This window comes from Marmota monax, unplaced genomic scaffold (assembly GCF_021218885.2).
Source record: "Marmota monax isolate L192 unplaced genomic scaffold, Marmota_monax_Labrador192_F-V1.1 WCK01_AAM20220418_F8-fsc00009, whole genome shotgun sequence".
Taxonomy (NCBI): Eukaryota; Metazoa; Chordata; class Mammalia; order Rodentia; family Sciuridae; genus Marmota; species Marmota monax.
In genome coordinates this window covers 23,481,292-23,495,558 of record NW_026694710.1, presented here as the reverse complement: position 1 = coordinate 23,495,558, position 14,267 = coordinate 23,481,292, and the positions used below count along the sequence as shown (strand labels likewise).

The 14,267-nt window shown below is 50.8% G+C and overlaps 1 protein-coding gene across 6 annotated transcripts in view; it reads left to right on the top strand.

Moving 5' to 3' along the window:
• The window catches only part of Stx18 (syntaxin 18), a 130,178-nt gene that overhangs the window by 98,138 nt on the left and 17,773 nt on the right, over positions 1-14,267 (top strand). For 3 of the 6 annotated variants that reach the window (XM_046423454.2, XM_046423458.2, XM_046423459.2), the window contains exons 7-12: positions 1,023-1,111; positions 8,788-8,846; positions 10,019-10,088; positions 12,376-12,456; positions 13,107-13,231; positions 13,927-14,232. In XM_046423454.2, coding sequence (XP_046279410.1) covers positions 1,023-1,111; positions 8,788-8,846; positions 10,019-10,088; positions 12,376-12,456; positions 13,107-13,202 — 395 coding nt within the window. In that variant the 3' untranslated portion in view covers positions 13,203-13,231; positions 13,927-14,232. The other 3 variants (XM_046423455.2, XM_046423457.2, XM_046423456.2) reach the window with 3 other exon arrangements.

Below are 14,267 nucleotides of genomic sequence, written 5' to 3'. Positions count from 1 at the left end.
ACTCCACAGGGGCATACAGTATTAGACTAGTGAACACTGACCTAACTGAAGGTTTACTAGTGGAGTTACAGTGACCTAAACTGTATCCGGTCAGACACCTATGCCTGTAACCCCAGCTACTCAAGAGGTTGAGGTAGGAGGATCTCAAGTAGGAGGCCAGCCTGGGCAATTTAGTGAGACCCTGTTTCAAAATAAAAAGGGATAGGGGTGTAGCTGAGTGGTAGATCATTTGCCTAGCATGTGAAAGGCCCTGGATTCCTTCTCCAGTACTTCAAAAACAAACAACAACCAAAACCAAACCAAAGAAAACCTTGTATCCTTACAATGGAATATTAAGCAGCAGTTTAAAGAATGAAGTCAAGCTATTTGAACTGATGCAAAATGATCTCCAAGGTAGATTGATAAATCTGAAAAGCAAGTTTGAGGACAGTATGTTATCATTGATATCTGTGAAGAATGAGCCACTGCACTCACAAGACTGTATTATTTCTGGGTGTGGGAGATATTCAAGGAATTGCATATCTATATGTGAATATGCTTGGATAAAGTCAAGGAGGCTACATCAAAGCAGTGACTCTCAAGAAAAGGAATGAGATGGGGGAACAGAATTTCATATATATATATTTTATTTTCCCAGTGAAAGCATTCATATGTTGTAACCTTTTAAAAGTGGAGGGAGGATGTTAGCGTGAGAGTGTGTTGTAAAATGAAATGTACTTAAAAAAAAAAACTGGTTCTGAAGAATGTCCATTTAGTCTGCAGCCACTGTTGAATTCAGTGCAATATTGAAACTGTCCCTATCTGCCCCACCCTCACACATATACACATGCACACGTCCACACAATTTAAGGCCTAAATATTGCTGCATATTGACCAACGGATAAATAGAGACAGAGCTGCAAAAAAACATTCAGTCTCTTGTTTGTAACACACCTGTATCCTGAGTGATGCTATGCTAAAATGACTATTTATTTGGCCTTCTATTTTCATTTTTTTGTTATTTTGTTTTGCTTTTTTAACAGAAAAGATTTTGACCGAAGCACAGCCTGAATTAGGAACCTGGGGAGATGGCAAAGGTGAAGATGAATTATCCCCAGAAGAAATACAAATGGTAATGCCATTCTCTGCCTCATTATTTATTTTTAATGAGTTATCCTAAGACCATTTCATTGAGTAGTAGCCATCTTAAATGCCCTTCCCTGATATTTGTACCAAAGTTTTAAAAATATAAATATATATTTTATACATTCCCACTTGATTTCCTAATTCCTGATATGCTTTTCATGTGTTTTAAATTTGCAATAGCATAATTAAAAAAGAAATTGCCTTGGGATAACTTCACTAATAATAGATGTTTTTTCACCAGCATTAAAATCATCTTTAGATTAAATGGGTCTTTTGTAATTGCCACAATGGCACTTTGTAATTGTTGAAGTGTCTGATGCTATGGTAATGAGGGGAAAGCTAAGTAGCACCTCATTGCTGAGATCACCTCCGTGTGGTTACCGTTCCCCTGTGGCTGGCTGCTCTCCTTTGTCATCTCTGGGTGGGTTTAGAAGGACACTAAGAGGTTGGGCCAGTGCTCTGCAGCTCATCCTCAGCACTGTCTGCCTGCAGCTCCTCTCCCTGTGCTAGCAGCTGCTTCCTGGAGTTGCCCTGATGTCATAGTGTCCTTGTCCAGCTTGGAGAACACAGTTCCCACACAGCATGCTCCAGTAGCAGGGCCTGCCAGTCAGAGCCCCTTCATGATTTCTGAGCTTTCTAGTGTCTATTTTCCTCTTAGTGCTCTTGATAGTGGCATGAAGAGGTGGTGGGGTGTCACCTTCTCCTCCTGCCTTTGGCAAAAATTCGGAAGGGTCTTCCCAAAGTGCCCTAACAAGTAGGGAGTAAGTCTGGATTTCTAGCCTCTGTGCAGAGGAGGAGCAGTGCAGCCAAAGCCTGTCCAGCGAGGATGGCCGGGCCTCCACCCAGCCTGGACCCCACAGGTTGCTCCACCTGAAGGCCCTTTTCTCTCACTCCTGTCATGTCTGAGGTCTCCGAGGTTATCTCTTCAGAGAGCCTCCCTGGCCTGGCTCCCAGCCCCATCCCAGTGCTCTACTTTATTTCCCCTCCTCTCCACATGCAGGTGCCACGCAGGCAGCATCTTGGGAATCATTTGTTGACACATAAGTGACTCTATTGAGCACAGTGTAAAAGCCATGGTCTGTTCTAACAGGTAAAACAGGCTCCTCAGTAGTAACTACTGGCATGCTGTCTTCTCGTGTAAAGTTATTATTCATATCTGTGAATGCCCATCTGCCAGGCCTTTCACACATTGTCTCGTTCAGTCTTCACTATGATCAATGAAGTAGGAATGGCCACTATAATACAGATGAAGAAAAGGAGGCACGAGAGCTCCTGAGCCCTGCCCAGGGTCACGGCCAGCAGAGCAGCAGAGCTAAGCTCTGGGCCGTAAGTTTCACCTCCAAACCTGGCGCTCTCTGTACTGTGTCCCTGGTGGGTTCTGTGGCCTAGGTGCATGGGGCCGCACACGGCTAGCACAGCAGAGTGCCGTGGGTGGCTGCCAGAGGAGTCCATACAGCCCCTGGGGCCCCCGACATGCTGAGACCCAGGGGATGGCCAGTCCGTGTCTGCCTCTTGAACACTTGGATATGGGACAGCTGGACCTCAGTTGAGTTGGAGCACCTTTCATACAGGTGTGGACTGATACACTCTTATCCACCTCACCTTGGAAGAATGAAACTGATCCCAGTGATCGTTAACAGTGACCTTCCCGGGGCTTGCCTGAGCTACTTTCTTTGCAGTTATAAGCAGCTGTCTTTGACCTGTACAGACAGAAATAATTGTGAGCTAAGGAAGTAGCCCAGACGCCTTGAGGCCATGAGACTCCCATCTTCCTCTCCAGCAACACTAGAGGTCCAGAGTCTACCCTCTGACTTTCTTTACATGCCTAACTCACCGCATCCAGTAGGACACGTGCCCTGGGAGCCTTGTGGCATGCAAGGTGTAGAGGTGGCTAGAGACTACTGCAGCGAGGACTCACTGAGGCAGCGCATGCATGTGAGCTGGCATGGGGGCTCCAGGGAGCAGCACTGAAGGGAGAGAATGGAGACAGACACCTTAGTGATTGTGGGGCACGAGAGAGGAAGGAGGAGCCTGAACTTTCTCACAAAGACAATCAGGAGAAAGGGGACACAGACAGTGGGCCGACAGGGAGTTGATGGGTTTCACATCAGAAAAGTTCAGGCTGCCTGTGGACAGGGAGGGGGTGCTCTGGTGCACCGAGGGATCAGGGCACAGGCTGTAGACATCTTAGGGCTGGAGTGTGAAGGGAGGATTGGAGGAGGTTCTCTAGAAACAGCATACATGGGAGAAAGGAGGAGGAACCCCGGGTGTCACCCTGGAACACTGCATTGGAGGCAGGCTGCGGTGAGGAGTTGGCACGGGGGTACGTTCCCTTCTTATAGATAAACAATGGCAAAGTTTCTTAAAATCTCGTAGTTTTTCATCAATTTACATAAAATGATTTAATTAGTGGAAATGATGAGATGTGTTCCCCCAGACATCATGCTCTTACCACATCCCTTTCCTGGAGACAAAGGTGTGCAGCCCTGGCTCTTCATTAAGAAAGAACACATTGTTCGGGTGGCTGTAAGTTCTGGGCTGGACTGTCTTTGCACACACCGCTGTTCTTTGTGAAGGAAAGAGCCAGGTACACATAGTTGGCTGTGAGAGGACTTTGCGTTGGCCCCGTAGGCAGCAGTGAGCAGCATGGGTGGGAAAGCCCCCGGGGGTGTGCTGCGTCTGGCTGTGTGGAAGGATACAAGGAAGGCTGGCAGTGAGGCCATCTGCCCTCACCTGATGCCACAGTCCCACAGAGACAAGAGAACGTGGGCTCTGATGACAGGGTCTATTAGGAATCCCCCCCTGTCACTTGCAATCTTGTAATCTGGGGAAGAAAATCAGCCTTCAGCCCAATCAGAGTGGATACCCCATAGCATCGTGGCAAGTGCAGGGTGCAGTGGCACCTGGAAGAGCCTATGGCAGGAGCAGGCACTGAGCCTCGGCTCAGCACACACCCGCCTCACATCAGATACACGTGGGAAGACAGAGGCATGTTACTCAGGCTCCGCGTGTGCCGCACACCCAGGGCAGCATGGCCCTTCCTCCCTTGTGACTGGGAGTTCCTCCTTCCACTCCTTTCTGTCCTGAGTCATCAACTAAACACGTGGCCTGGGACCCTTCCCACTAGCCCTGAGTGTTTCAGTGTCATGGCATCAGTGACTAAAGCCACCAGGACTTGGTAACGTTTGTGTCACTATAAGTGGATAGGCAGTGCTCCTGAGATAGGCTAAGGTCTAAGTAACGTCTGTCTCATTGGGACTCGTAGCTAAGTACCATTTTTTACAGTGTGACTAACTCAAATCCTATCAAAAAACTTAACTCTGAAAATGAAGAGAAAGCCATGCATTACTGTTGGTTTCTAAATTGGAAAGTGGTGCAGCAAACTGGTCATAATTCATAGTCACTCTTTCAGAGTTTTTCCTCAGGGTAAAAGAATGAATTAAACCCAATACTATATTAAAATAATTCATTATTTCACTCAGAGGAGCAGTGGTTACATGTTGCAGAACGGTTTGTATGATTTGCACTGTGCATTTTCATTTCTGCCTCTTGATACAGGTATACAAAAGCTTGTTAGTTAGCAGGTGTTCTGTGGTCAGGCTGAGTGGAACTAAATTGTTTTCTAATGTTATATCAAGAAGTCCTCCTTCTTTGTCATTTAACTCAAGCAAAACCACCTACATTTATTGATATACATGAGAAGTGTCCCTAGTGAGTGTCGCCTGTGTTGTCCCATGAAACCCCAGGCAGCCAGCTGGCAGGGCTTGCCATGCATGGCCAGGCTCCGTTCATGCATCAGGGACATAGGAGTTGTACAGCTCACAGACCCCAGGCCGGCTCCAGGCTCAGAGTGGCACCAAGGAGCATTAAGGAGAGGGTCGCAGAGTGGGACATGTTGAAGGGCTTGTCATAGAGAAACATCCTGGCCGTGAGCCTCTGAGCAGAGGGGCCAGACAGCCATCTAGGAGGCCCAGCGCACTCACTTGGCTACTCTTGCTCTTTTCCATGCAGATTCTTCTCAAGCCTCATTTTATACCCAAAGCCTTTGAAGAAGAGATTTATCTTTTTAAAACTATAGTGACAAGGATTAGATTAGAAAAGGATTTCTATAATGATATATCCACAGTGTGGAGCTGTGGACTTGAAGCCAGATTAGAACCCCTTCAGCAGAGCCCTGCTGAGAGGGCTGGCCGGCCCTGAGCGAAACGCAGTGGCTGTCACAGTGCCAGGTGCTGCTGTGTGCACATGTTCCAGGTGAATTTATGCAGCCACATGAGAGAGGGGGTATTGCTAGCCCTGTCTTACAGAGAGCCTAGGCCATCTGCCCAAGGTCGCCTAGCTCCCTAGACCCTGAAGCGGAATGCTGCCTCACTACTTAGAAGGCAGAGGTGGGAAGGGGGTCTGGCTGGAGGAAAGCACGTTTGACTAAGAGACCTGAACAGTCTGGAGCAGGCGGGCCCTGGCAGGAGCCCAGAACAGCAGCTGCCACTGTCTCCTGCTGGAGGGCCTTACTTGTCCCCACAACCCATTTAGGCCTCTCGTCCTCCTTTTATTTACTTTCATACTGAAATAAGTATTCCTGAGACTGTAGCCAAATTCGTCTTCTGGGGCATATACACAGCCTGCCTGTGGTGCTGACTGGGCCTTTCATTCAGCACTGCACTGGCGAAGTCCCCACTTGTGTGGAGAGAGGACATGGCCACATGGTCGGAGAGGGACAGTAGAAGAGGGTGTATGTGTGCATGTTTCCCAGTGCCTGAGTGAAAGGGCCATAGCAGCCTCTAGAACTTGAGACCAGACAGGTGGAGGGGCTTTGAAGTGTCTAGCCCCTCACCGTGCACGTCTAGAATCTGCCTCCCGTGGTTACGCTTCCTGAGAGCTTACGGTGTGCCTTGCACTGTGGTAAACTACTCACTTTGGTTTAACTCGTTTTCCTCCTGATGGCCCTGCTGCTCAAGTACCACCATTCTCTCCATTTTGACAAAGACTGAGGTTCAGAGGAGATTCAGTTACCTGTCCAGGGTCATATAGCTTGGAAGGTGAAGGAGCTGGAATTCCACAGCTATTGACCCTGGACAGGTAACAGGAGCAGGCAGGGGAGTGTAGCACTCACCACCTATCCACAAAGAAGCTGGTAGGCACCCAGAAGCCAGTGGCTGGCCCAGGGTCACCTAAGCGTTCCCATGAGACCATAGGACTGGCTTCCACATTCACCTGGCCCCTGCCCCCAGCTGGAGGTGAGTCATACAGGTGTGCCATGCAGATAGCACTGAAAACTACCCTGAAGCCTTGTGCGGGGGACTGATGTAATAGCACCTGGCTATTACCTGGCCTGAGCCTGCCCACCTGGTAATGATGACCTTGTACCTGTTTGTGAGGAGCAGGCTTTTTGAAAGCTTCTTTCATTGTGACCTGCTCTCTGAATGGAGCTGCTTTCCACCAGAAGATCCTGGTCTTCGGCAGACCTCCCTTCAGCCCTGTCACCTCAGAGGCATCTGTTCCTCTTGCTCAGGTAGCATTGAGAACCCATGGGGTCACAGGGAATGAGAGCCAGAATGTGCTCCCAGGCCTGGCCGAGCTGAGGCTGCTATGAAGCTTTCAGCAGTGGCCGCTTCTGAGGGGTTTGGGAAGGGCAGCCTGTGCCACATGCTCTGGGCTTGGGAGGAAACAAACAGGCTTTGTTCCCAGGGAACATTCCAGTAATAAATCACCTCAGACCACTAGTTAATTTTATTAAGGAACAGTTTCAAAGCATAAAAGGACTGTGGATTTAAAAGGGCAGAGCCATATTTTATCGTTAGAAAATTTCAAAGAAAATGCCTTCCCCCAAAATCCTGAGTGACACCTGAGAGAATTAAGTCAAAGTAAATAAGCGCCTGCAAGCTGAAGTAATTACATGTTTTCCTTAAATACTGGACTCTCAAGTCACTGCGAGTTGACAGTTAACAGAGCTCATACTTTCAAAGTCAGAAGTGAAATTTTTACTCTCTGATGTCTAATTAAAAGGGACCTAAATAGCACCTACCAACAGCCAGTAAGGCGGCCTGCTGTGGTGAGGCGGCTCTTCAGGGGACTGCCCCACACTTCCTCCCTTCCAAAAGCATTGCCAACCCACCCATTTCCTGACCTGGCAGGTCAGAGGTGGAGCAGGGGCCTCCCTGTGTTTCACTGAGGTGCAGGACTAAGAGGCCCAACACAGGGCTCAGGCTTTAGGCTCCAGAGGAGAAAGACAGCCCTCCTGGCCCCAGACAGCATAGAGGAGCTGCAGGGAAAGAGGCTCGGCCAGCCATGACGTGTTGGACCACAGAAGAGGTGCCTGTGTGAGGTTTTGAAGGACCCTTTGGGGCTCCCTGGCCACACAGAGCTACCCCATACAGAGAAAGGCAGGAGATGTGATGTGTCGCTCGTGCCCCGTGCAAACTGCAATACAGAGGTGGGCAGTGGCCAGATCATGGAGAACAGTGAGACCTGCCCTTTAAGGTGGAGGGACGGGGCCAGCCGGGAGCAGTTTGCTGTGAATGGCATTTGACCAGGGAGTAGAAGGCAGATGGGAGCAGGCTGCAGACAGCTCACCAGGCTAGCCATGAACCAGGTCCTGGTGGATTCTGGAGTCTGGGAGACTGAGGGCCTCACCTCCAGGTGTGCCCTGCAATCCTGCTCAGTGCCAGGCACAGAGCCCCAGAATCTAACATTTGTGGATTTGGTGGCAGCTTTAACAATGTAAAAGAACGAACAACTGGAATGCTTTTTCAAAGGTGGGTTCACATGCTTCCTGCCCTCCGTTAGGTCATAGTCCCTGGGGAGCTTCAGACATGCCCAAAATTGTGCATCTTCTCCGACAAGGCAGAACATAATCAGTGTCCTATGGTATTTGCAAACAAATGTTCAGCCAAGGATAGAAAAATGAGAAATAACTTGGAGTCAGGACAGGTCTGCTGGAGAAGTGGGCCCAGGGACCCATGGCTCAGCCTCCAGGAACCCGACAGCGCACTCTGGTGCCCCTCACATGTTCACCTCCTTTCCTTTGGCCAATTACAAGTTTTAAAGAATGACCAGGAGAGAAGCTGCTAGTTCTGCTGAGTTAACTCTGCTTTGAGAGGTACTCCCAGTGTCCCTAGGTGTTCCTGTGACCCTCCCTTCCAGCCTGAGCCCTGGGACATATGGCTCTTCAGGCTCATGGGCCTCTGCTCTGTTGAGCATAGCCAGAAGTCAGATGGCCCAGGTCAGCCTCTCCCCCTTGCTTCTCTCCTCCTTCCCCAATCCTCCCCACTCCAGAGCTATCTCCCTTCAAAAATACTGCTACCTGAGACAGGCAGCAGGCTGTGGGTACCAGGTTTGGGGTGGTTGTGGAGCCTGGGAAGCTGGAGATGGGTATGGTTACAGGGCAGCCCACGAGTGCCTGTGCAGTCTGACATGCCAGCTGTGTACTTGGAGTTCGGATGATGGGATGGAGATGCTGAGCCACAGCCCACACAGCAGCTCTTTCGGGTGTGTGTCACTTGCTTCCCAAAGCAGGGGTGTTTTTCACACTGGAGCTCACAGTCCTCTGGCAGCCTGGTGTGGCACCGTGCTGGGAGGAGGGACTGGGCAGGGAGGAGGCAGCACAGGTTGCAGTCACCTCAGCTCAGCAGGATGTCATCATGAGTGTTTGTCTCCTCACAGTTTGAACAAGAAAATCAGCGGTTAATTGGGGAAATGAACAACTTATTTGATGAAGTAAGGTATGTATGTGGTTCTTGTGGGAGCCGAGGGTCTGTGTGCCACCTTTCCAAGAACTTGGAAGTTTATTTGTTTTGGTGCCCAGGCTTCCACATTGGCCCTGGAGCTGCTTACATGCAGCCTACCTGACAATGGTGACAGGGTCTTGGGCCTGTGGGAGGTGACTGACTGCCTCTGCCACCAGGCTCCCAGATGCTACCCCATCCAGAGAAGAGCAGATAGTGGCTGCAGGTCACCCTGAATGCATGACACCAGCTGCAGCATAAGGCTGTTTACATGCAGTCATTCTAAAATGACATGAGGCCCCTGAAGGACCTCTCCCTCGCAGAGGTCTGTCTCCTAGTGGCCAAGCACACGCCTTCCTTGGCCCTTCAGTGAGAGCACCCAGGCCTCAGTTGCCATGGGCATGTGTAGAGAGTGCAGAACAGTGAAGCCTGAGTCTGCGTGGCCTTGTTGCCTTGTAGGCACACCCTCAAAATAGAGCCCTCGGGTGGGACCCACACTAGGTGCAGACTTCCTCAGTGCAAGGTGTTGGCCCCCAGGGCCTGCCTCTGCCCAGCCTCGCACTTCATCCCAGCCCTGGTCCCACCTCCTGATTCTTCTCCCAATCTAACACCTGCTTCCCTGGACTGGAGGGAGGTGCGGCTCCCTCTAGACACACATAGGCACCTATGCTGCTGCAGAACAGGGAAGGGGCTCACAGATGGCTCGAGTCTGGCACTTACTTGCCAAACCCAGGTAGGATGTTTTCAAAGCGAGTTGGAGTTTTTTTTCCTACAAGAGGGAGCTGGCTTGAGTGGGAAACACCTTTTTTAAGTTGGGTCCTCAAAACATTCTGACATGAGTACACAGCACATGTGACTAGGTGGCCAAGCCAGACACCAAGCTTACCAGAGACTTTGTGTTTTGTGTCTAAGGCATAACTCCACACTCCCCAGTCCCCAAGAACTAGCCCAGAATGTAGGGGGCACTTCACATGCCCACCTTCAGGACTGAGGGACAGTTTACACAGTTGAGTCCAGTGTACTGGACCAAATGCCATCTCCTCTTCCCCACTTGACAAGGCCTGTCCTTTTCTTTCTTTCACCTAGCAAAGATGGTTTCTTTAGAAATGTATGGAATTACCAAGTGCTGAGAATTCATATGTAACCTATGGATTCTTGTTTCTCTGAAGGCAAATCGAAGGGAGAGTGGTTGAAATCTCCAGACTCCAAGAGATATTCACGGAAAAGGTTTTGCAACAGGTAAACAAAAAACAGAACATGGCAGTTCTCAGTTTTAGCTTAGAAAAGAAATGCACTGAGCCCTGGGAGCACCTCCCACAGGTATCCGAGCCCGGCATCTGTTACAGCATTGGCTGCTGTAAGCCATGGGCACCCAGAGCTCTTTGAGTAAAATCCTGGTGGCCCCACAGCAGCCTCTCAGGACCAAGTGACTGTCTCCTGGAGCACATGGTACATGGGAGAAGGCAGACCAGACCTAGTTGTCAGACAACTTCTGGCTGTAGCTGCCCTGGGGTGAGCTGGGGAGCTCCCCTGCACTGCAATTCCCTGTCCATCAAATGAGGTGACCTGCAGGGTTGCCATAAGTTTCAGAGGCACCCACACAGTGCCTGATAGGGCATAGATATTTCTGTCACCAGTGTTACAGGAGCTCAGACATGGCCCTCTCAAAATGCCGGGCCCACACCCTCAGGAGTATTCTTGTGGGAATAGGATTGTTTTCTTACAGGAAGTTTCATGCCATATCTACCATTCCAAACTTTTTCCAGCCAGTTACTGGCAAAATTTTTAAAGTCCAATGAATTTTCCCTTTTGGGTTTTAGCACCCACAGACTATGGGTTTGAAAGACAAAATCTGTTTGCTCTGGCGTGTTAGACTGGGCTAACACAGCCACAGTCAGATCATTATGAAGGAGGTAAACTGGATCTAATCCCACTTTGGAAGTCCAGGGTCACAGGAGTTGCCCTTTGAGTAGCTCCTTACAGGGTCTGCTCGGTCTGTGTGCGGTGCCGGGATGGAAGCCTCCCTCTGCGGTGACCTCACTTCCATGGCCATCACTTCAGCTTCGCAGAGCACACCAGCCCGTTCCTGGAAGAGCTTGCCCAGCTTGCCACACATGTGTGGCAGGGACTGTTTCTCCCAGGTCCTGTCCTTGCCTGTAAGATGGGGCTGATGTCACTTGCCTCACTCAAGTGCCTGACACACCTGGTCCATCACAGGCTCTTAGTAAGTGGTGACTGACATTATTTCCAGAGTTAGCCACCACAAATCTGGGTTGTGTCCTATTTTCTGGGCATGGCTGTTAGCCACCGGCAAAGGGAATATTCCTGGAGTGTGTCTTAGGCACAGTGGGAGGCAATGAGGTTGGCCCGGATGCAGAAGAGGTGAGGTCTGCGCTCCTTCTCAGGCTCCTGTACTCAGCCCAGCTACTGAGGAGCCCCCTTGCTGGGAATGCAGTGACCCTCCCTTATCAGTGGCTGCCTCAGAGCCCTGAGCCAGATGGGTTACTCTTAACAAGAGGAGAGCTGCTGTCCTGCTTCCCCCAGCTCCTTCCTGCGCTCTGCCTGGGGAGGTAGCAGATGGAGCTCCAGCCTGAGCCTTGCCTTGGTGGCTCAGGTCTTGGAGACCTAGGACACTGCATTCGTCTTCTCTTACATCGTGTTGCTGCTTACCTATAACAAGTCCCTCATAGGAACGGAGGTGAGGTTCAGGTAGCTCCTCCTAAAAGGCACAGCTACAGAGCAATACTGGCCCTTATGCTTTTGTGTAATGGCCATCACAGGGAATCAGGTGGCCAAAGCCTGCAGCTGTGGCTTCTGCACAACCCATGCCAGCACACACTCGCCACCCTGGCAAGGGAGACAAACTGACACCACTGCTCAAAAGGCTAGCAGGCATGGTCCCCTCTGCCAGTGGTGGGTGCAGGAGCAGTGTTCACATGAGACCAGGGTCCCTTACTACTGAGTTTTCCAGGTGTTTGGAGGGAACACTTCCTACAAGTATCACATCCCATTTGAGTTTCAGCCTGCCTGATAGAGCTGAGGGGAAGACATAAAGCACTTTTTTTGGAGCCAGAGGGTTTATTTAGAAGCACCTGAGTTTTGAAGCTCATTTCTCTGGACCTTGGAAAGAATAAATGAGGGATTGAAGGGAATGCCCCCCCCCCCTGGCATGTAGTGCCGTTCCACAAACAGCAGCTCTTAGGTTTCTGTCCTTGTTATCAGCAAGTGGCTTGGGAGAGACGGAAGGTGGGGAGCAGCACCAGCTCTGGGGTCCAGCAAGGTGAGTCTTATCCCAGCCCTGCCACTGGCTTGCTGGATGACTCGGGCTCAGTTACCTCAGAGCTCCAAGTTTCCCTTTCACAAAGCTGGGTGCCAGCTTTCATAAAGTTCAGGATGCCATGAAGATTCATGGGCCAACAAGTAAAGTCTCTGTCCGTTGGCAAGCGGAGGCTGCTGTTTCCAGCACAATGTCTGCTCGTGGGAGGAGGCGGTGGCTATATTTACCCGACACCCTTTCCTTCCACAGGAAGCCGAGATTGATAGCATTCACCAGTTAGTGGTAGGAGCAACTGAAAACATCAAGGAGGGCAATGAGGACATACGAGAGGTGGGTGCTCTTGGGTCCCCTGGGTGTGATCTGGGCAAGGCTATGCAGGGGCTTTGGGGCCAACCATGGTTAGTGCCAGCAAGCCACGTGTTCATGAGCCCCACTGGCTGACTCTAGCTCGTTGTCAAGACAGTGGCTCCCACCCTCCAAAGCAGCAGTCTGAGGTGAGGTGGACCAGGAGTGGCTAGGTAACTTCTTGAATGGAGGGGTGAGCGTCAGGGAGTGGGCAGTGCCTGGTTGCTATTTGGGGATGACCTTCCAGGTGCTTGCTATTGAGTGGACATTGTTTTCTGAGCTGTCCTTAGGGTCAGGTTGTTACAGGGCTGACACTGAGTCACCTACTGACTGGGGAACACGAGCTAGGATTGAGACTGCTGTGTACCTTGAACCCGGAGACAAATGTGATTCCTGGGTGTCGTGTTTTTTGGGTGAATGGGCTGTACTGCCAGGCCAAAGCAGGATTGGAAAGGACAATCCCCTTGTCTTCTGTGGGATTCACCACATTTGTTGACTTTACTTCATAATTAAGCCACCCATCCAAGGTGACCGAGCAGCACCCAGTCCCTGCTGAGCAGGAACGCATGGGAACAGTAGGGCACTGCAGGGCTCTGAACCCCAGTCCTGAGGTCCTGTGCTCTCGCCCCGCCCAGGCCATTAAAAACAACGCTGGTTTCCGAGTGTGGATCCTCTTCTTCCTGGTGATGTGCTCCTTCTCCCTCCTCTTCCTGGACTGGTACGACAGCTAGCTGCCACAAGGTCTGCGGCCTTGGCCAAGGTATGCAGGACGAGCATCTGCAGGGGCACCTCTGACATACCAAGCGTGTACTCTCAGGTGTCTGGCATCGGAGGAGCTGTGATCAGGTTTTATCACGAAGTCATTTGAGGGACAAAGGGGTTGAGACAGACATGTACATCACAAAAGGGGTACCCAGGCCAGTGGGCCTGTGCCTGTTCAGCAGCTGAAGAGCAGTGCACAACTTGGGAGTGGTATGCCCACAGCCCTAAGGCACAAGTCAGCATGAGCGAGAGGTCGTGGACTGCACCTCCGCTTGAGCCGCCCTGGCAGGGACAGCTCCCCCATGAACTGCAGGCCACACTCCCAGTGTTGTCTCAGGGCTCATCCCAGCAGCTGCAGGACAGAACTTGGCTAAGGATGACATGACAAAGGATTGGTGCCTCAATTTCTTGTAGCTTCTGGTTGCCCGAGTCAGCTGACAGTCACAGTGATGCAGAAGAGTTTCATTTGCCTCGCAGACCTATTAAATACAGTTGTGGCCCCTCGCTGCATTGCCAGTAGGAACAGTGCAGTCCAGTGGTTGCCCACCTACCTGGTGGGCAAGCTCCGAGGTGCTCCAAGGGCTGCCTGCCTGGCTCCAGCTGCCGCCCCCAACACTCTTAATGGCAGGGCAGGAACTGGGGCCCCTAAGTCCTGGCTTCCTGCTTCAGGGTTCAAGTATTATGTGTTTAAAGGAAGAAGTGGGCCACAGAAGAGCAGGGCCTGATACCCCATGCCTGCACACCTGCCTGCAGGAAGAGTCTCCAGGATCACCTGTTCGTAACTGAAAGCCTGCTCCATGTGGACCATGTCTGCATACTGCGTCCAGTATCCTGGCATCCTGTGGGGATGAGCCAGTTCACACCACTCCTCCTCACAAAACACGTGCATGGACAGTCGTTGGGTGGCACAGGTACCTTTGAGTTCTTTATTTGCACCAAGTGAAATGTAGGAAATTATTGTAGTCAATTTACAGTCAATAAAGTACATGTCTACTAGAATACCTGGGGGTGCGCCTGTGTGCTTTGCTTATGTG